Source organism: Condylura cristata, unplaced genomic scaffold (genome assembly GCF_000260355.1).
Source record: "Condylura cristata isolate star-nosed mole 26May11 unplaced genomic scaffold, ConCri1.0 scaffold00018, whole genome shotgun sequence".
Lineage (NCBI taxonomy): Eukaryota > Metazoa > Chordata > Mammalia > Eulipotyphla > Talpidae > Condylura > Condylura cristata.
The window spans coordinates 11,050,912-11,072,991 of NW_004567119.1; the positions used below are offsets into that span (position 1 = coordinate 11,050,912).

Sequence of the window (22,080 nt, forward strand, 5' to 3'; positions counted from 1 at the left end):
CGGGTCAAGAGAGGTCTGCCACACCATGTGGTACCTCCGGGGCAGGCGGGAATCGAACTCATGCGGAAGCGGCTTTTGGATTCTCAGTGCTGTGCTTTAACCCGCTGCGCCACCAGGGAGGGCCATGACACTGACTTTTTAAGAGATCAGCATTGTTTTGTTGAACCCCACATTCTGAGTGTGTTCTTGTGTCTATGACTTGTCCCTACCCCTGCATTTCTAGTAAATTTGGAGTTAGGTCTACAGCCTCGATTGAGTGAGTTCAGGTTGCATAAAGTTGGTGAGAACGCTTTACAGGCGATGCCATGCCCAGGGCGTCACTGTTCTGCTCCTGCTCACTAGTTTGATGAAGGGGTTGGCTGTGACTGGAGGTGTAAGTGTGACCTGAGTAAAATCCGATCAGTGTTTGTCATGGATTGTGACAATCTGATACTAAATCACATAAAAGTGTGTGAAAGGCTAGGAATAGCTGAATTAATTATTATTAGTAGGAATAGTAATGTGTTTGTTGAGAGCTTACTCCATGCCAAACACTGTCCTCAGCACTTTCCATGCTTTAATTCATCTAATTCTCGCCACTGTCCATGTCAGTGTTATTCCCATTTTAGAACTGAAGAAATGGAGGCACAGTGGCTCCAAGTAAATGTGTATGACTAGACAAGGAGCCTGGCCAGTCTCACACGGGGACTCAGCGTGTAAGCTCACCCCCCTGCACATCGCTGATAAAACATCCAGACTCCTTTTACACACCAGCCATAAAGAAGACACTGGTGTTAAGAACAGAAACACAGGTCGAGAGGAGATATTTCCAACACACGAAACCATAAATGATTGGGACCACACATAATACAAAAACATATGCAGTGCTACAAATTAATAAGAAAACAGTGAAAAACGAAATAGCAAGGATATGAATAGGACAGTTCCCATCAGACATCCAAGGCCCATAAACATAAAATATCTGGTTAGTGTCAGGGAAATGCAAATGGAATTCATGGCAAGATAGCATGTTCTGCTCATCAGCACGACCCACATTTAGATACTGGATAACATCAAGATTGTCACACGTGTGGAAAAACAGGAGCTCTTGAGACTATGAGTTGTTATAGTAACTCAGGAAAAGAGTGTAGCAACACTTCAGCATACACTGTGTATGTTGCTAAGCACGTGCCAGATTCCTAAAGGCAGACATCTACACGTGCTTACAAGGAGACATGCACAAAGGTGAGTGAGGAAGAGAAAGTTCTTTAAAGGAAAGATAAATAAACAGGTTTATTTGCACATGGGTGGAATACTATTCAGCATTCAAAGTGGAATGAATTCCATTTGTCAGCATGTAATTACATTCACATGTGTGAGCACCAATAAATCTAAACACCTGTAAATATTTGCATAAAATTCAAAATTTGTATAAAGTTTTAAAACACAAAATCTTTGGGCATATTTTTTTCTAAATACATATATATATACATTAAAAAGTAACATGAACTAAGGTCAAGACTGGTCTTGGGATTGGAATAGGGTTTAGCTCTATTTGCAAAGCTTCAGTTTTTGAAAAACTAAAGATCACTCTAAAGAGATTAAGACCAAATATTAAAATCTTTTTGGCCGTGGGGTGGCTTTCAATGCCATTTTGCATGTTTGTAACATCTCCTACTTAAAGCTAAGTATATTAGGACAAGAATGGATTACATTTTTAGTGTTTAGATTAAATTATTATATAATACAGAAATTGCGGTGAGTAATTGTTCCTTTTACTAAACATGTTTTAAAACACTGCAGAGTTCATTAAAATTAGAGGAACAACAATGTCTCCTGCTGACCTTATTTGCTAGAGTGGAACACAGAGCTTCCTTGTGTCAAGTTGCCCCTCAGGATAGATCTCATAATCTCATTTGTACCCAGTTTTCCATAATTACATCGGACAACATAATTTTAAAAAAGGCCTTTTTTGTTGGAGATAAAAGCATATTCTATTAACCACCCAGCTAAGGACCACGATTGACAAAAAGCTTTCTCTAATTAGTATGATTGTCAGAGCGTGTTAGCATCAAGCTTTTGGAAGAGTAATGGGTCCTTCAGCAGCTGGACTACTTTGGGGAACTTTTGCTTCATTTGATAGGGAGAGCTTCCTGGTTCCTCTGCCTGTTATCTCAAGACATCGTTTCCCAAGAAGAGGAAGAGAATGAGGCTACTTTGGGGAACAATTAAGTGTCCAAAAAATGGTTGCGAATTATATGGCCCTATCAATACTGGGTTACAGTATTGATGATTAAGCCCTGTTGCATGTCACCTCATGGCAAAGTGAACACAGCTTATACATAAATCCAGAAATGCAAATCGAATTACAGCAACCTTTAGGTACATAGCTGCGGTAGAGAGTTATTTATCCCATGTCCAAAATTTATGAGGCTTTTTATTTTGGCAAGTTGTAGCAAATGGTCCCCACCAGGTGTTCTGCTGCTAGCTCCAGACTAAAGCCATCTGCTAAAATTCCTTTTGTTTTTGTTCAAATTAGCCAGTCGTGTTAGATGTTTAAAGTCAAAGATGGACCTTCCTTGAGTTGGGTAGCACTCTGCACCTGTCGACAACGACATATAGACGGCAGAGTCTGGTTCAGAATCACAAGAGCCTGTTATTCAAATCACAGTCTCTGCACCGACCACGCCATGCTGCTGTCAGGCACGGTGTTTGCTTTTCAAATTGTCTGTCGTCCTTACAGTTTTATACTGTACCTAAAGGTTGATAAGTTTCTTTTAAGGATACATTTTTTATTGTGATATAATTGACATATAGCATTAAATAGTTTCAAGTATGAAACATAATGAATTGATGTTTGTGTACATTAAAGACATTCTTATGAGAATATAAATAAAAAATATTGGGTTAATACTTGGGGAAAATAAAGTGTTTTATGATTTATTTTGGTGTCATGATCCCTGAAAACGAAAATCGTGGGGTCCTGCATTTCATTGTTAATCAGTGGTTGCATGTCTATATGGTTTCTGAATTTTTACGTCAAAGAAACTTTGGAGTTAATATATTGCACTGGAAAAGTTTTCTACTAATCTGTGTTGCCCTGCTTTTCTCCTGTCCTGCTCCAGCGTCACCCTCTGTACCCTAGCTAGGGTGTTACAGTCCCCTTCCCTGCTTCAGTAGTTGACCTTGGGAGGTCAGGGGCACGGAAGACCCTTTCATAGTTTATAGTTGGCCCTCTGGCCATGTAGGTCCACACCTCCATCTGTGACTGGGTGACTGCAAACACAGGGACTGCGGATAGGCATAAACCCGAATGTGATGTACCCACCGTTCACCGTTGTTGCTGGAGGGTCGGCTGCGCTAGTTTCTTCCCTGTCTTTCCAGCTCCCCGGGTCTGAGTCGTTACTGCTTGCTTCTGCTCTGGCCTCACAGAGCGTCTGACTAATCTGTTCTAGAAATTCATGTGCTTTGGTGAGTGAATCTGAACTCTGAGCGGAAGTCGTAGAAGGGGGCATGTAAACACTTAGCAGCAGAGCTTTGGAATCTTGTTCTCAGCATGCTCTCATGCACCTTGCTCCTCCCGGCTGCTTTCCTGTGCTGAAGACTGGGCACACCCTCCACACCACCATCCAGGGGTCAGGGCAGGGCTGGGAGCCGCCTGGCTGCAGATGGGGCTGCAGGGGCCTCGGGGGCGGGCTCTGTGCCTGTCTCAGCCCTGCCTTTCTCACAATGCTCTTAAAAAACTGAATATTAGGTGTGTGTTATTTTTAATTACTGTCACTGATGTATGTAATTTGAAAATTAATGTTGCTGTAATTATATTGATATTCTGAATACTTATTCCCAGCTTTTTAGTCAGACAAATTAAGCCTGTCTTTATGAATTCATCTTCAAAGCCTCCAAGTGGTTAAGGAATTGAGAGTATGCAGAATTAAAGCCTTTGTTCTGCGGTTAATTTAGCATGAGTTAGCAAATATAATTGATTTTAAAAATGTGGCATCAAGATTAGATTTCCCTTCAAGGAGAACTTTTGGTCTCTGTTCTCTCTTGCCAGAGGTTTCTAATTTATACTCAGCAACTTGGCTCGGGTCACATTCAAAGCTGGAATTAAAATGATTTGTTTGGGTATGTTGACAAGGAGTTAAGGGCTTTAAATAGGGGACATTCTCCTTTGGGACCACAAATACCCTGATTTTGAAAGAGGTGAATGCACAGTCTGTCTACTCTTGTATTTCCTGGACTTAGCAGAGTGCCTAGGTGCTCAGTAATTGTGGGCGTGTGTATGTTGTTTTTTAATTGACTGAACAGGTGAATAGAGGCCACTAGGAACCAGAACAGAGAAATGTAGCCTTCTGATTTCTCCAGCATTGAAACAGCTCATCTGTTTCTCTCCCTGCCCTGAGACCCCACGGTGGGTTCCTACCATATTAACACCCCCACATGGCTCCCGGTTCACCCTTACGCCGGGGCTCTGTTGTGGCGTGGGCGTATTGCTCACAGGCACAGCTGCTGGCACCTGACTCGACAAGTCATCTGCACCCCCAGGAAGGACTGAGTGAACAGGTCACACCAGGGAGACGGAGAAGCCCCACCACAGAGTTCTCAGTGCGAGAAAGTTGATTGCAACGGAGGGAAACAGCAGGTGCTGTAGGAACAGGGAAAGGACAGGCCACGATGAGCCTGGAGATGACTTTTTGATGCTCAGTGTCCTGTCTCCTGACTTTGCTTCTGAGGCCTGGCCCATCTGTCGATAGCCCCTTCCCTTCGCTCTGCTCCGTACGGTTGAGGTGCCTTCTTCCCAGGCTCCGGCCACCGTCTCTGTCTCTTGCCCAGATCCTCCCTAAGCATCACACCCCTCACAGATCCTTTCCTGGCTGTCCCTGCACTTCCCAAAGCTCTGAGAAAATGCCGTCTTTTCTTTGTCCTCCTAGCGTTCGTACCTGCTATTCCCTCTGCTTGGAATGTTCCTCCTTCCAGCACTCTTCCTGGCTACCTGCTCCTTATTCTTGGGCACCTTGGACTTCAGTTCTTGTGAGAACATTCATTCTCCCAGCCTGCCAAGTGTGAGTTAAAGTCCTTTGTGCATTCATTACAGCCTGTGTTTCCCATTATAGATTCTGAGCATTCATAGCACTTTTATAATTACCCCTTTGTCTCTTATTTGATGGTGACATCAGTAAAACTTCGCTATTTGTCTTTCTGGACCTAACTCAGAATTGAATGTTTTCCTGAGTGTTTACATCGACAACTGGTTGTCTGAGTCCCTCGACAACTTGGGATTTATGCCAGACAACGTGGGGTTTATGCCAGAGCAATGCCTTTACAGGTCACTCACCTGCTGCTGCTGTGCGGGACTCCCCTACCCTGCCAGAGCCCTTCAGGGTTGCTGCTCAGACAGCCCCACTTCCCTGTTGAGGGTGCTGTGCCATCCCTTGTTTTCTTTTGTCTTATGTCTGCAAGTTAACAACCAACAGGAACTCATCACAAGTGTGTTCTTCTTCAACATTTCTGCCTCCATTAAAATAGCGCCCTTTTCTTAATGACCTGAGCTGGGGAGCTGGTCGGTTTGAGTTCTTTACCTCCAGAAGCTTCACTGTAGGAACAGAGCTCTGAGGGAGCAAATCCGCCCAGGAGCTCCCGCATGACTCTGGAGTGATAGGAGCCCCCCCATCGATGAGACCCCAGTTTATTCCCATCTTTTCCCACTGCTGATACTTTGGTTAGACCGGTTTGAACTGTTGTCATCACCTCTGCCTGACCCGTGACCCCCAGTTCCTTCTCCTTGCTGGAGTTTGTGAAGAGCAGTTGAAAGTATATCCAGGAAAGTGCTCTCTAAATGGTGAACTTGAACATGTCAGTCATGCCTGTTACCTTTCTCGTGAAGCTCCTCTGGGTTCCTGCCTGTGAGACCTTCTGTCCTGGCCCGTCCGTCCAGGACTTCCTGACAGGACGGGTATGTGCCCTTGGCACTGGTGCTCGACCCAGCATGTGAGTTTCCTCCTCCCCTGCCCCTTCTGGGGACAGAAACCATGCTCCTTTCATCTTTGCGGGCACCTCCCTTGCCCCCCACACCCCCGCCCAGCGGAGGTCCCGCTCGGAGCCCTGAGCCACCGATGGCAAACACACACGTGTCAACCAAGTACCTTTAGCTCTGCAGAACCCTCTGCTGGGTCTCCCTCCCCTCTGCCTCCACCTAGCCAGCTGCCACCTTGCGGCACCCTTAACCCCTGCCTGCCCGAAGCGCAGGCCTGGAACAGGGCGCTGGCCTTCACCAGGTGAAGAACTTCGTGAGAGAGCTGATGGCGTTTTTATTCCTTGTTGCAGGTACTCGCCACTGGCCTCAGCGGTCTGTACTCTTCCCTGCCTACGAAGCTGGAAGAGAAAGGTGAGGAGTGGCACTGCCTTCTGAAAGACGACTGGCTCCTCCTCCCTGCCCTCGTCCAGTTCATGAACTCCCTGGAGTTTTGCAACGCTGTCATCCAGGTACGGGAGCACGAACCTTTGTGATGGTCCCAACACAGTGCAGGCCGCTGAAGGGTTTGGTCCTGACAGTCCTTCTTTGAGCTTTGATAGGCGTTTATGGGATATTGATGCTTGCATATACTGCATGTCCTTGCATGATGAAATTGTTAGTTTATTAGGTTTCTGGAAGTTTCAATTGAGAAAAAAATTAGTAGGTTTTATCTTCCTTATAAAAAGTGCTCATTCTGTTTTGATTATCCACTTAACCATCAAAAATAAGTTCAATGCCAGACTCATTAAATAGATATTTTTAGGGTTCTAAGTACTTCAGATTATACCACTTTTACTTCAAGGTCTTCTTGGGAGTCTACAAAGGAAAACACTTTATTTTGCTTAATGATGCATACAACATAAAGAATATTGTTATCCCAATTGAATTTGGAGGAAGTTAAGCGTCATCTTAGCAACACAAATTAAATTTGCTTTGAAATTGGCCTGCTTCAGGAGAAAACAGGCACTGAACTCTAGTATATTTGCTTCTTGATTAGATTTTTACCTCAGATTTCTCGTTACTGTTTTCAATAAAAATCAGATTTTATATATATTTAAGGATATAGTGGGTTTTCATCAAAAATGTTTTATTTCTATCTAGCATAAAATTACCTTAATATTGGATTTATTAAGAAGTCAAATTTTCTTTATGGTGATTGTAAGGTGAAAAATGTTAGTTATAATTTGTTTATCTACCAAATAAAAGAAACAGCTTCTGGAAGAAAATGCAAGTAAATTACTTTAGTTCTCATCTCATTTTTATTGCTAAATCAGAGGAAGTTTTATTTATATATAAGATAAATGAATTACATCTTAAGTTATTTTTTTCCTTTAATATTACAGTCTATCAACATTTTCTTGCAGAAGTGTGTGGAAATAAAAAAGATGAAACTATTAGTTTTTCCCCAAATGTACACACAGAGAGAGATTATCAGTAATTTGAAGATCTTGCCTCACTTCCCTAGAAATTGCTTTTTACTTTATTGTCTGATTTTATTCATTTATTTTTTTTAAGAAAGAGAAGAAGGGCTAGCTGCACAGTTAAGGACAGAGAAATGATGTATTTCATACTCGCTTTTGAAATTGAGATATTTTTGTTTGGAGATAGCACGAGAAATATTACTTACAAAAGATATTAGTAAAGAGTTATCCACGGTATAAATATATTTTAAAAATCAAGTATGAGGAGTGTTGTGCCTCTGATAGTGTTTTCTATTTTTTTAACAAGAGATTTGGAAATGTCTTCCTCCCCAATAAAAGTGATCATTACAGAACATGAGTCTCCAAAATGAAAAAATTCTGCTAGCAAAATGAGTTGTCCACTTTGACAGTTATATTCTTTTGTAAAAAGACAGCTGCAAGATGAGAATGTGACATAGACCAAGTTGAAGCAAAAATTATACTTTCCATTTTATTAATTTTCATTTATGAGTCTTTGCACATGTTTTTTTTTTTTCAAATAGAAACTAAAATTACCCATTTTTTCATTATTTGAAAGCCCAACCTGTTTGTATGGGAATAAGTCACCTGAAAAAAATTACATGGTAGTGAAACCTGGATTGTCTTTTATCCCTGGAACAAATGGTCAAATATACAGAACTGTTTGATTTTTAAGAAGAGCTAAAGATTGAACTCTTTGTTATGTTCATGGGTCCCTGTTTCTCTCATAGGTGGCTCACCCCTTGATTCGCAATCAGCTTGTCAATTACATCTACAATGGATTCTTGGTACCTGTCTTGGCTCCTGCTCTCCATAAGGTTGGTGATGGGCTGCTGTGATCTTTGTCCATAGTACAACTGCGGAGGGTAAACATGTGGTCCATTCAGCAGTGACTTTAGCCTCATTCTTCTTGTCAAGCCATCCGTATTCTCTTAATAACCTCAAATGCAGGTCAAATGCTGAAGTGTGATGGAATCTATTTGTTATTATTGAATACGTCATCGTGAATGTTCAGTAAGGTGGTCTCAACGACAACTGCTGACAGTAGATTCTTGTGGCCTACTTAGTTCATGGCTAGTGGACACCAGAAACTGTGAAGCTGTCCACTGAGGCCATGTCTGTTAAGGAGATGGTGAGGTTGACCATGGAAATGGAGAAGGGATAGTAGTAGCCAAATGCCATGGATTTGCCATCTTCTTAATCGAACAGAATTTTTTATGATGACAGTTTAAATTTTATAATAACAAAAGTGAAAGGGAAATCAAGACTTGTTCTGTCATTAGTACCTTGCTCAGTTTCTTCTGATGCATTGTACAGTAGATCGACTGATAAAATCTTATTGTGAGCTTTCAGGAGACACCCATGGACCTAGAATTCTAATTTTTAAGGAGCTTTTTTTTTTCTTCTTTTCTTCACTAAGTAAAGAGACATATACTGGGTGGCGTTCAGAGGAGCTTTGTCAGATTATTGGAATTGCCAGCCCTGGTCAAAAGAGAAGCAAAGAACAACTTTTCATGTGTTGTCTTGATGGAACGCTCACTTCCTACATCCAGCAGTTCCATCTTCACGGGCTCACACTTTATGGAAACCAACAATCAGGGCAACTGCAAAGTCTCAAAGCAGCTGCCAGTGGGTCTCAGCTCTGAGCAGCGGCCTTGATGAAGTGCTCCTCTCTTCCCAGCCAGCCCCTCCAAGCGAGTGGCAGTATTTACAGGATGAACAGGGTGCTTGGATTGGCTAGGACTTGGTTATGTCTCATTTCTTGGATATGGTGTAGATATTAAAACATTAAGATTTCCGGGTTATTATGGTGGTGATGGGCACTTGTTTCCAGGTTTCCGTCCTCTGGTCTCCTCCTACTGTTGAGGAGGTGAGGCGGGTGTTTGTAGCCAGGATCTCCAGGCCTTGGGACAGAGGTGTTTTCCTCAGGGGGATGCAGTCTCCTCGGCAGTGGTTATCCACACAGCTTCCATCTATGTCGACTTTTCCTCCTGCTTCCCCTCACTGATGGGCTGATATAAGTTATTTCCCAAGTCATTCTTATAATAGTGATAACTGTAATTATTGTTTGTTCAGGATAACTTATGTTATATACCAAATGTTTCAAATATCAGCGATAACTTCTTTTTTTTTTTTTAAAGATGTATTTATTTACACATACAGGAACTGGGGTATAGGCCAGAGGTGCAGGTTTGGGGTGGGGTGGAGGTAAGAGATTTCACCAGAGACAGAACAGGCAAGTATACCAAAATCCACTGCTGAGGGGAGCAGTGGATGAGACAGGAGAGGTCTGCTGCACTATGTGGGTCACCTCCCTGGCCAGGGATGGAACTCGCACTGCAGTGGCTGTGGACAGCTTCATAGTGCTGTGCTTTAACCCGTTGAGCCACCAGCGAGGGCCAGGGGTAACTCTTTAGCCATAATTGAGGATGAGAGTCCCCTCAGAGAGCTCTCTGACAGGGCCATCTGTCCTCTTCCTTCCTAGCAGTCATCACTGTGGAACTGAGTCATGAAATGTGTGGAACTTGTTTATGTCTGTCTCCATGATGCCGTGCTTGGTGGGAATAAGGATCCTACCTGTTTAACTCACTGTGGTATCTATCTCCAGTGCCTCGCTAGTCCTTAGACGGAGGAGGCTGAATAAACAGCACACTGATGGAAGGATGTTTGTTAAAGTACCAAGCAGGATGCTGGTACTTTAGCTTACAGCCTAGCCTGTAGCTTACAGACTACAGTAGTAACCCCTTCCATATATTAACTAGTGTTCTGAGTTATGCCCATAATTAAAACACGAGATTTAAAAATTCATGAAGTTATTAATAATAATACTTATTCTGGAAAAAAAAAAACAGAGCCAATCCTGAATATATAAAAATGCAAAATGAACATCACTATATATAAGATTCGAATTTCTGGTCCCAAATTAAAATTCCTTAACTTTTATCCAGGGCAGGCCTATATAGTGGCTAGGAGAAATATTTCCTCCTTAATTTACTTTCCTCCCCGCTCTCTGTCTTCCTTTGTGTTTTTGTTATTTAGAACGAAAAGGTAGGAAGGAAGCAGAGAAAGGGTGGAGATTGAACGACTTCTCTTCTGGGGGCTGAGATGCAGCAAAGGAATTGCACTTGGGATAATACTCAGGCTCCTTTGTCAAGGCCAGAGACACAGAAGATGAGAAAGAGGGGTGGCAGCCCCTGAGACTGCAGGAATCTTTCCCTTAATCAGTGGGGGAGGTACAGGCTATCAGATGAGACTGTTCTCTCAGAAAACGCCCAATTCTCGACTTCTTTCCTGCAGCCCGTCACCCACCATGAGGTGTGCCATCGACTGGTCAGTGTGTTGTCGAGGGTCCCGACTGGCAGATGGAGGTGGCATGGACACTGGCTCGGCGATGCTCGGCTCCAGCTGGCCAGACACAGCCCGGGCAGGGTCCCTGCACACCTGGGCTTGGGTGTAGGATTTCTGTCGAGTGATCTAGAAACTGGAAGCTTCTACTTTGGGGGTTATTTGGGCTTCTTTATTTGGAAACTTATAAAATGGGGGCAAGAAGTTTGGGACTGTCTGCTGGCACTGGAGACCTTGAGGGGAGTGCACTGAAGGGAGTGATGGAAGGAAGAGTAATTACACACCGTGCTCCTCTGCAGGCAGCTCTCAGGTATTAGCAGCCATACCTGTGGCCTCCGAGGAGCCTGTCCCTTGGCGTCTGCAGAGACGCCAGCTGTGTTTCTTTCTGCACATTATTCCATACGAGTACGCTTGGGGAAAGAGAAGTAAAATATCCACCAGAAAAACTGATTTCTCCACCCTCTCTGGTGTGCTAAAATCTCGCTTGAACCATATACCCCGCTAGAAAAATTCCAGCCGTTTCCTTAGTGGCGTGTGTGCAGGGTCCCTATAAGCCACTGTGGAGCCTATTTGTTTTACAATCTTGTCTTCCAAACACGCACATACATATTCATGATCTGCAGCCTGTGTGCTCAATAATTCATGGCTTATTGACTTAGGCTGATGGATGGATGTTTTGCCGGCCGAGAGAAGAAGGATGGCTGTTCCAAGCGACTTGGAGCAGTCACGCTTTGACCCTGATAGTGGGGGGTACTGGGACCCTGTGGGGCTCAGCTGGGCTTTCACCAGCCAGGGCTGTTTTTGACTTTTATGCCCTGTGAAACTAGTGACTAAAGATTGTAAAAGCAGTTAATAGCATTTCAAATGATTGCCATTACTAAATGTTAATGAGCTGTAATTGGGCACTGAGCTTATGGGAGGAATGAACACATGTCCCTCATGTCCTCTGTTTTCAGACCCCAGTGGGGAGTGGACACAGCAGGTCCCTGAGCCATCGCTCAGCTCGGTCTCTCCAGTCCACCCTCCCTCAGTGGCTCTAGTCCGGGAAATGGTGCAGGAGGCCCGGGTGGCCAGAGCAAAGAGGCAAGGCCCTGCCTTGCCTTACTGGCTGACTCCCACGGCCTTTCAGGATGCTCTTTGTCCCTCTCTGTCATCTGTGTCACTTTCTGGTGAAAAGCACCTGGAGGCTTTATCCCTGGTCTCCAGTAGTGGAATCTTTATCCCTGGTCTCCAGTAGTGCTACAAAATGTTGTTGGTCCGGCTGTTCCTGTCACTGGGAATCTGGAAGACAAAGAATCAAAGCTTGATTGGCCTTGGAATTTTGAAGTTTTGTTTTTCAAAGTTGGTGGTTCTTTGTTAATTTTTTTTTTTCTAGCTTCCCTTCACTTATGGGGTTTCAAATTAAACTCCCACTCTGGAGTGAGCCATTACTAAAAGCTGTAGTGGCATAATATTTTGGTTTCTCCATTTCGTAGGTCTGGTTGTACATTTTGGCACTTTGTTCTTTAAGACCCAGTCTACATTATAGACTCACAGTCCAATCTCTAGTGGCCTCTGCTTTTCTCGCCAGCTCCTTCCTCCTCCCGTGTTGGCGTCGAGGGACAGATGCTGGTATGGAACCTTGCTTCTGTGCATGCTTGGAGCACTAGGCCAGTCGGAGCATGACTCTGCCCTTCCCCACGCTGGAAGCATCCCTGCGCCCACCCGGGCCCACGGCCTGGGCAGGGACGTGTTCTGCCAGGGCAGCTGGCTACTGGGGCCAGCTGAGCACCCCGCATGCTTGAGCTCAGTAGAAACACTCGATCACCCAGCACCCCCTCATGCCTGCTGTATGTTGTGGCGCTTACCCAGTGCTGGAGATGTTATGACCAAGCAGCGGGAGGGTCCTGGTAGTCATTCCATTTCCTTGGTTACCCTGTACTTAAGCAGAAGATGACCATGAATGTGGAGTGGCCAGATGCGCCACTCACTCTGGCCCATCAGTAATGGCTGTTGGACGAGGTAATGAGAAGGCCCAGTCTGTCTCGGGCCTACAGCTCTGTAACATGGGTCAGCCTTTGCACTATTAAACTCAGATTGAGAAAATCATATTAAACAGGCCACCTCTAGACAGCCTAAATTAACAGTTGTTTTATCCAATGAGAGAGTCGGTTGTTAAATAGACCTGGAAGATTTTAGTGACAGTTGTAAGAGGCTTTAAGTTGGAAGTAACTTGGTTGTTAATTGAAAACCGAAAGTTAGTATATGCCATCTAATACATTCAATTAATGCCATTATATTTGCTCAATACAATTTTGGGAAGCAGTCTAGTTGAACATTTGAAAAAGTGGGTTTTGAGGTTAGAGAGAACTTGACTGGAGTTCTGGCCTTTTGCTGTTTAATTAGCAGTGTGACTGTGGCAAGAAGGATCTTCATCTGTGTGCTCTATTATCCTGGATAATGATACCTGTCATACTGGTTCTTGTGAGGAATAAATGAGATACTGCATTTAAAGTGCTTGTTGATTCTGTACTTTGTCCCAAGTACACATTACCTCTTAACTTAGCCAACTGAATGTCTACAAGAAGACATCCTTCATCTGACACTGTATATTACTGGACAGTGGATTTTATGCCACTTTCCATCAGTCTTGTGTTTTCATTTTTAGATAATATGCTTATCATCCCTTAACACGTTTTACATGACCTCATCCTCAGCATAACTTTGGGTTTACAATTTCCCACTTCTCCCAGAAAGTGATGGCAGCTCAGGTGTTCCTCCAGTTATTGTTCTAAGTCCCCATGCCAGAGGTTCTCAAATTTAGAGTTAGTGACCTGGGACCTCCTCACATGCAAATTCCTGAGTCCCAGAGACATAACGTAATACGGGCCTGAGCCATGGGAATCTACACGTGCCGGCAGCAGCCAGCCCCCAGGGGCCTTAGGCTGCATGGAGGCTCAGCGATCGTGCTGGCCACTGGCTGCCGGTGCTCCTTCACTGGCCTAGCGTTCAGAAGATCTGGCTTCTAGTTTTAGATTTATGTATTTATTCATATAGAACTGGGGTACAGGCCAGAAATGCAGAGGGTGAGAGGATTCACCAGAGACAGAGCAGGGAGCAGAACAGGCAGATCGATGAAGTACACTGCTGAGGGGAGCAGCGGGCGGGTCAGGAGAGGTCTGCTGGGCCATGTGGTCACCTCCGGGGCAGGCGGGGATTGAACTCATGCGGAAGTGGCTTAAGCTTCTTAGTGCTGTGCTTTAACCCGCTGCGCCACCAGGAAGGGCCAACCTGGCTTCTAGTTTTAAGTGTGATCTCAGTTGAGGATCTGCGGAAGCCCCACCCTCTCAGCCTCAGACATCACTAACTCTAAGTTTGAGAACCTCTGGCATGGGGACTTAGAACAATAACTGGAGGAACACCTGAGCTGCCATCACTTTCTGGGAGAAGTGGGAAATTGTAAACCCAAAGTTATGCTGAGGATGAGGTCATGTAAAACGTGTTAAGGGATGATAAGCATATGGGAGACAACACCCTTTGGAAAGGGGGGGTCTTATCCAAATGAACAAGCTATTAAAATGGGGCTAAGGGGCTCTCTCTAAAGGCGCAGTGGGTTAAAGCACCACATTATGAAGCTCTCCGAAGCCACTGCATCAAGAGTTCGATCCCCAGCCAGGGAGCTGACCTACTTGGAGCGGCAGACCTCTCCTGACCCGCCTGCTGCTACCCTCAACAGTGTACTTTACCAATCTGCCTGTTCTGCTCCCTATTGTCTCTGGTGACTCCTCTCACCCTCCACACCTCTGGCCTGTACCCCAGTTCTGTAAACATAGATAAATAAATCTTAAAAAAATGGGCTAACATCTGTCCTGTCTCCTTCTGAAGCTGTTTTAGCCATCAAAACAGATAATGCAGGTCAAAATGCTTTGTACAAATTCAAGGACTGAGTAGGTGAGTCGTGAAAGGAGACTGTAGGGGCCTTAAATCAGTTGGAGAATGTGTCTTTGCCCTGATGTATGTCTAGTGTTTGAAGAACTATATCCATCGTGGCTCAGGATGCTGGACAAGTGTTATTATTTGTTGCTGTGAAATCAACTCTTTTGGCCTTTGTGAGCTGCTGTTCAGACACATGGACAGTGATGTCAGTACCTAAAACTCCTTTCAAACGGAAAGGTTAGCAGCATGGCCACTCACAATGTTGTAAGGGGTCTCTGGCCACCATGGACAGGTCCTCCCAGATGCCTTGGTGTTGGGGGCAGGAGGAGAAAGAAGCTGGAGGTTTTGCTGTGAAGTTGGGATTGGAAGATTTTCTTCACTTGCCTGTAATCGTTTCATTTCTTCCACTTCCCGTATTCTAGCTGAAGGTGGAGAGAAGATACACGTGGGTGTTTAGATTCATACACAAATATACTTGTCCCTTCAGCATTATATAGAAAAGTCTGAGAGAGTTTATTATGTACCCTAGAGTTTCACTGAGGAAAACAGCTCTGGAGTGACTCCGGAACATAATGAAATAACTAGTCTTACTGTGGAAAGTCCCTGGGGATGTAGGAATAAATTCCAATAGAAGTTATTGGAACATTCACTTTTTTTTCCCCCTGAAGGAAATCATCTTGTCTTTAATATCTGAGGAGCTGTGCCATTCCAGACACTTACACACAGTGTCTTGGAGGCATCCATTGACAGGGAGGCTTTATGGAAAGGCCCCTGGCTTCCAGCTGAGCCTGGGCACATTATATGTGAGTGGAAATCCAACTCTTCCTCTCGTCTCGGTTACTCCTGGAACAAATAGTGAACTAATAAGATCTGTGGCCCCACATTGGCCCAAAGCCAGCTTTGTGGTGTCTTGGGGGGTGTTTCTAGCACTGGAATGTGGTGTTAAGACGAAAATGAAATCGCTAGTCTAACAGACATAAGTCGAGAGCCAAGAGGAAGACGAACTCAGTGATGTGGACTTAGAGAGGCATCCAGGGGATAAATGCCTTGTGAAGGACTGTACACCATGTGGCCCGGCAGTCTGGTGGCCAGGGTCATGGACACTTGTTAGTGGAACCTTTAACCTCTCTGAGCCATTTTTTCTCATTGGTAACATGGGAATGATTACAAAACTCCCCAATTCATAGGGTTTGTAAGCAATAAGCGAGTTGATGCTTCAAATTGGTGCCTCGTACAGCGTCAGTGCCATGATATTCACTCTATTAATGTTGTTGATGTTCTCATTTTGTGCTTGTGGAGGATCATAGTTTTAGATGATTGTGCAAGTGCTTCTGTTGATGGGTAAATTATGAAATTTGGCACATTGCCAGGAGGAAATAGGTAGAAAATGGTATAGACATCAAGAGACTAGGGGCAGTAACTCAAAGACATACACTGGGGAGAGCCCAGCTTGGAAGCTTCCCACACCCAAGCTGCCTCCCACACCCCACTCTGGAGAGTCCCTCTTCTTGCCAGGCTTTGCCTTGACCCGCAGTGGGAATTAGCCATCTGCTGGAAGGTCTGTGCTCATGCCTTTCCCTTCCGACTATACTTACCCAGGATTTTTTCATCCTCCAATGTCTGGACCACAGGCTACTTCCTCCTGGAAGTCTTGATTAAGCCAGGCCTGGATAGTCATGTTCTTTCTGGAATTGGTTTGTGTCACTCATGTGGCACTTAGAGGTTACCTTGTATGGTCATTGTGGGTTAGTACATTTGACCTCTCTGAATAGGAGGAAAACACCAGGAGAAGAGATACCAGGTTATTTTTATTTCATTCATTGATCAAATACTACTCCAATAATGCTAGCACATTGCTTGGACAGTAGGTATTTTGATGTTTCCTGAACAAATGTGTGGATGTTTTGCTGATACAGGGACTGGGTAGTGGTTGTGTGTGTGTGTGTGTGTGTGTAGTGAATGTGAGGGAGTGAGAGATTTAATAGAGTTGCAGTGGATTGGATCAGGTTGATATATGCTGGCCCTCTGGGGTAGTAGGTGGTGGGAGAGAAGTGAGGAGCTTGAGGGGAGGCGTGTGGATTGACTAGAGATGGGTATTGCTGAAAAATGGACAACTACTGATTAGGGAATGGCCATATTTGAGACAGACCTTGCTGGAAAAATAGAAAGGGAGATGTCATTATTTTGTAGAAAGATAGGAAAATGAAAAATAACAAAAACAAAACTACTCCGAATCAGTGATGGCTCCACGATTCATGCTTGAAATGTGCTCTCTTCTTGTAGAAATGAAATTACCAAGTAGGCAAACTTTACTGTGTTTGGCGTGAGTTAAAGATAATTGGCAGTATATCACTGGCCCGGTTGTTTCTAATGACATCAAACTCTCTGGATAAGCATGTGTGATATTTATATTTGTAACAAAACTGCATTTAATTGTCCAATTTCTTTCTTTGAAGATAACATTCTGTCTGCAAGAATTTAGAAGTCTCAAACTTTGAAATCCATTAAATTTCAATTTCATAGATTTGCTATGTCTGGAGCCAAAGTGAGGGACTCATTTGTCTGTGTCCTTAGTCCCTGGCACAGTGTTCACTGTGCTTGGGGTGCTTGACACCCCCCAAAATAGTGTTGTGTATTTTGCAGAGCTTAGAAAAAAATTAAATCTCTGTTTCAGGAAAAGAAAGGAGTAATCCGGAAGCCTCCACAACTTTCTCCACAGGGATAGCAGAACACTGTGCATTAGTGACAAAGTTAACTGCACGGATGAAGGCTACAGGGTGTCTCGGGAGTCCCAGTAACATACACCTAGTTCCCAACCCTACACATGTTTTTCTTTTTTGTTTATAATTTTCCAGTTATTTCCAGCAAATTAGTAAATTTCAACAGTGTTTAGAAAACTTGTAGACTAGATGGATTTCATGGAAACATACACTTTAACATTCTTGCCAGATATGAATAAACAGACCAAATGGAGTTAGAAACATAGTGTGTTATACATAGAAATATGCATATAATTTTAGCATTAGCCATTATCCCAGAGGTTGTATGACCTGAGCTCTTAATTCTTCAGGTAAAGACATTGAGGACCAGAGAGGTTAAGTCACTTGCTCAGGCTCACACAGCGAATTATGGGTTGAACCTGGACCAAAACCAGATCTGCAGGTCTTGAAGCTTCCGGATCCTCTTTCTACTTTCCTCCTCTTAAGGAGATCTTGGCTGCATGTGTCCTTCCACAGCCTAAATTAACTTCTGATCTTCCAAATAGAATTAAACAAACAATACCCCTGCTTTTGTTAGCAGCACAATAGAAAGACTTCTTAGACTGCAAACCTCTTTCCTCTTAAGGCTCCTGTGGGTGCAGGGGCTCTTTGGGTACACCCACACTAATTTTTTGATGTCCTTGAGTTTCTCCGCCTGGTAAGTCTGCTCGAAAAGGAGAGCTTGCACCATCTAGTGGATCTACGAAGAGGCTCTGAGGTTAATTTTTTGGTAGCCCTACTCTAAAGCGAAGAAAGGGGCCCCACTCTTACTTAACTGCCTGGTATACTTTCACATGGAACTCTTTGTTCCTGTCGTGAGGGTCAGGCTAGTAGCCCAGGATGATGTGTGGGGCCATTTAGTACCTCATGGTGTGGACAAAGCTCCCTGCCAACCAGTCTACTTTCATTCTTAATGGTGGAAGGAAGGTAAGGAAGTAGGTACATCAACCATATATTTCCAGGCAGCGCTTGGATCCCCTTAATGGCTAATCCTTTCACTCATTAACGCTCCTCTAAAGGCCTTTCCATCATGGCTGGGGCTGAGTCCAGTCCATTCCCCGCTGTTGGGACGTTTCTTAGTCCTTGTCTGGGCAGTTACCCTACTCAACAACGAATAGTCTTCCACTCCGAGGATGAATGGAGTTTTGGAAGAGTCCAGAACACTTCTGTTTTCCTTTAGTAGAGCTCTAAAACCTTTTCACAAGCTTTGAGAAAGACTTTCCCTGTGTGACAGGAGCTGGTGTCTGTCCTGCAGGTTGACTTGATTGATGGGATGGTACAGGGCTGGGATCTCACTGCTGACTCTGCAGGATGACCTGCAGTGCTCGCTCACCTCCCAGCTGACTTCTTTGGAGAGAAAGGGATTGGTCCATCTTTACATTACAGAGTACCACTCCTTTACTCCATCAGCTGATGTAATTTAAATGGCAGCTCAGAGCCTGGCTTTGTACTTGTTTTTGTGGTCCTGGTTCCCCTGTGGCGCTGCTCACAATCAGAGAGCATTTTGGTCTCACTCTTGGGAAGTTCTGATTTACTTAGAGCCAGGTGGGCCATGTGCATTTTTTAACAGTTCCCCTGATGATATTTCCAGGGTTGAGAACCACTGCTCTCTTGTAGTTTGGAAACTGGACTCCAAATCTGGTTTGACCCTTGGGGACCCATTTTTGCTGGTGGGTTAGCCCCGGTGGCCTGGCCCGGGTTAGTGCTTTTGTAGTGGGAATTCGATGCATGACTGTAACTGTCCATACTGATTCTGTGTTATTGATACTTATCCTAGTGACACTAGGAAATTTGTTGCCTCACATTCAATCTAGTCTTTTTTCTTTTGTCTAAGAGCTTTTCTTCCTTTGTATCGACTCAGGGATGAATTTCACCTGTTTTTGTGGTTTCTGAGTGTAAGGTGCTCAGGGAGCTGTTTGGAAGCGATGTTTTCTGATGGTCGCTGGGAGCAGCTTGCTTCTGTACAGGATGGCTGGGTCGGCGGAGGAGGTTGAGTGTGAGTCCTCCAAGATGCTGAACTCTGGGAATGGGAGACGACATCTCGGGCCTCAGTCAGTCAGCATGGATGATGCAGCTATTCAGTTTCGGAGCATTTCTGCTCAGAGGGAAACGGACAAGTGTCAAGGAATTGTTAGCATTCGTGTCTTGGCCTTTCTTCAAACTAGTGTAAGAACCGTGAAATTTGGTATCAGGCAGACATGGTCTCTGATGCATCTGATTTCTCCCCTTCTTGTGTATTTCTGTGGTAATTTTTTTTTTTTTTTGAGCCTCTGAAAGATGAGAGGTATAATGCTGACCTTTCAGGGCAAAGGTAATTTCATTCATGCCATATGTAAGGAACACCTGACAATGCTAGGCACAGAGCTGGAACTCCATACAGGTTAGCTGTTTCTGAAACTATTTCTACTAGTAGTAATGATTAACAATAACCATAGCAATGATTTTCCTCCTTTAGAAATGGTGCCTGAGACGCAAAATGGCTTCATGGCCTACGTATCCAGTTGCCCATCTGGTAGGTGGAGAATGGGCATGGCAAAGGGAGATTGGGAGAGATCCCTGCATGGAAAGTGGTACTAGGAATTTCCATCCTTACATAATCAATGTGTTTTACTTTGGGCTTATCACATATCATACTAATCCTTTAATATGTAACTGATCCTTGGAAGAGCTCATTCATTGATCATTCATCTGGAGTTTTCCTAAGGGGGTAGATGGCAAGTTTTTATTTAAACAGTGCAGAAGAAGGGCTAGTGGGGCTGACAAGGATTTGGGGTGATTACTTTAGTATAAGTCATCCCTGGTGCCATGGGGTGTTATGGGCTATGCACATCCAGAAGGGGCTGGGTCATTGGAGCTGAGAAGAGGAGACACCAGGCTGGGGGCTGGAAGGTGATGAGGCGCCAGAACAGCTGTCCTTGGTTTTGCACTGCTCCGCAGAGTTCCTTCTTGGGACTGCTACTGGGTTGCCATAGGTTGTCTTGGCGCCACCTGTCCTTTGCCATCCGTTTACTGGGTCTGGAGTCTAGTACCTGCTTGTTCAAGCATTGTGCCTAGAGTCTAAAGCAGATGAGTCAGTGTACACGAACCTGTATGGCTGAGGGACCTGTAATGCACTTTCAGAAAATACAACTTTCCGATTGAGGCTCCCTTCCCCATCTGAGTGCTGGTAAAGCAGGAATTAAGAAAAACGAGTGAGGCAGTTGGAAGAAATAACTGAAGTGTAGGGTTTGTACCTGTGGGCAGGGCTGCCTATTGTTTAAACCCAGAATTGGACAGACCCACCTGGAACCAGTACAGAAGCTGTGATGGGAGGGGCAGAGCAGAAGATGTACCCCCTGCTGCAGCCTGGCCTCGAGAGAGAGGAAGGGCTCACCAAGTGACAGTGTCCCCCTCCTCCCTGGGAAGGTGATGGAGCGAGGCAGGAGAGGCCAGCAGCCTTCTGCTAGGAGAACTTGTGTGTAGCAACCAGCCAGCCTTGGGTTAGCTCCTTCAGGTCTCCAGTTATCCAGAATTCTTAAATTTTAGCCAACTTGCAAGTAGTAATTCACATTAAACAACAGAGGTGGTGGTTTACTATCGTTCCCATACTCAGGAGCCTCAGGTGGGGCTGTGCTGCCTAAAGAAGGTAGTCCAGACCTCCCAGTGTGTGTGGAAGTCCCTTCTAACCTGGCTCTGTGCTGCCTACTCACCTCCTTTACCTGTGAATTTCAAATACAAATCTGACGTGAGAACAGAACCCTCCTTGTCCTCTACCCTCCGTGTCATGTTCACGGCCCTGTTGGATTATTCTTTCTACTTCCTGTGTGTGTGCAAAATACATGCATTTGTGAAGTTGCACTGCCGGCCTCTCTTTGGCGGAAGCCTTGCACTTGAGTGCCCACAACGTCTCATCTCGAAACTGCCCCCGAGCTGTCACCAGGGCAGCATCCTCCAGCATTTGTCTGACCATGTGACTAAAACAGCCGACCGTTCTAAGGGCCCAGAGGGACAGGGTGCTCTCGTACTCATGTGCACCGTCAGTTGCTAGTATAGTACACACGAAGACAGCACTTGCTAAATATGCGATTGGTTAAATACGTATTTAACTTACTACTTGCAAGTTGGCTAAAATTTAGAAGGAAATGACCAACACTCTTAGCACTGCATTAGAATAGAGCTCTGTGTTGCTTCTTTTGGAAGATAAAATTACCCAGGCAAAAGAGCTGAAATTAGCTCTTATTTCATGTCACTGACACAGGATCAAAGAATCTTCGTATTTTTGGAACTGAGAGGATGGATCAGCTAGTTCAGCTCCATTGCGTTACAGCCGAGAACACTAGACTTCTGACATGAAAAGAAATATTCATTCTGTGAGCTTAATATTTGTGAGCGGAACAGAGGATGTGAAATAGATGGTTTTCAATTCCCTAACGTTAGGCTGTCCCCAGAAGGCTTATGTGGTGGCTTTGTATTTGCATTCGGGAGTCCTTTAAGTGTTCTCAAGTGCTTTTCTATGATCTCGTGGAGCCTCTCTCCTTTATCCGCTCACTGCATGCTGTGGAGGAAGGCCCTTTCGCAGACGCTTTCACCCAATCTCCTCGTTAACCTTCATTGACGTTGAACTTACAGGGCTAGACTAGGTGCAGGCCAG

The 22,080-nt window shown here is 44.6% G+C and overlaps 1 protein-coding gene across 1 annotated transcript in view; it reads left to right on the forward strand.

Annotated features, from left to right (window-relative positions):
- FAM160A1 (family with sequence similarity 160, member A1) overlaps positions 1-22,080 on the forward strand; it is a 68,900-nt gene that overhangs the window by 13,100 nt on the left and 33,720 nt on the right. The window contains exons 3-4 of the mRNA XM_004685323.2: positions 6,304-6,462; positions 8,163-8,249. Coding sequence (XP_004685380.1) covers positions 6,304-6,462; positions 8,163-8,249 — 246 coding nt within the window. The remainder of the gene's footprint in view (positions 1-6,303; positions 6,463-8,162; positions 8,250-22,080) is intronic.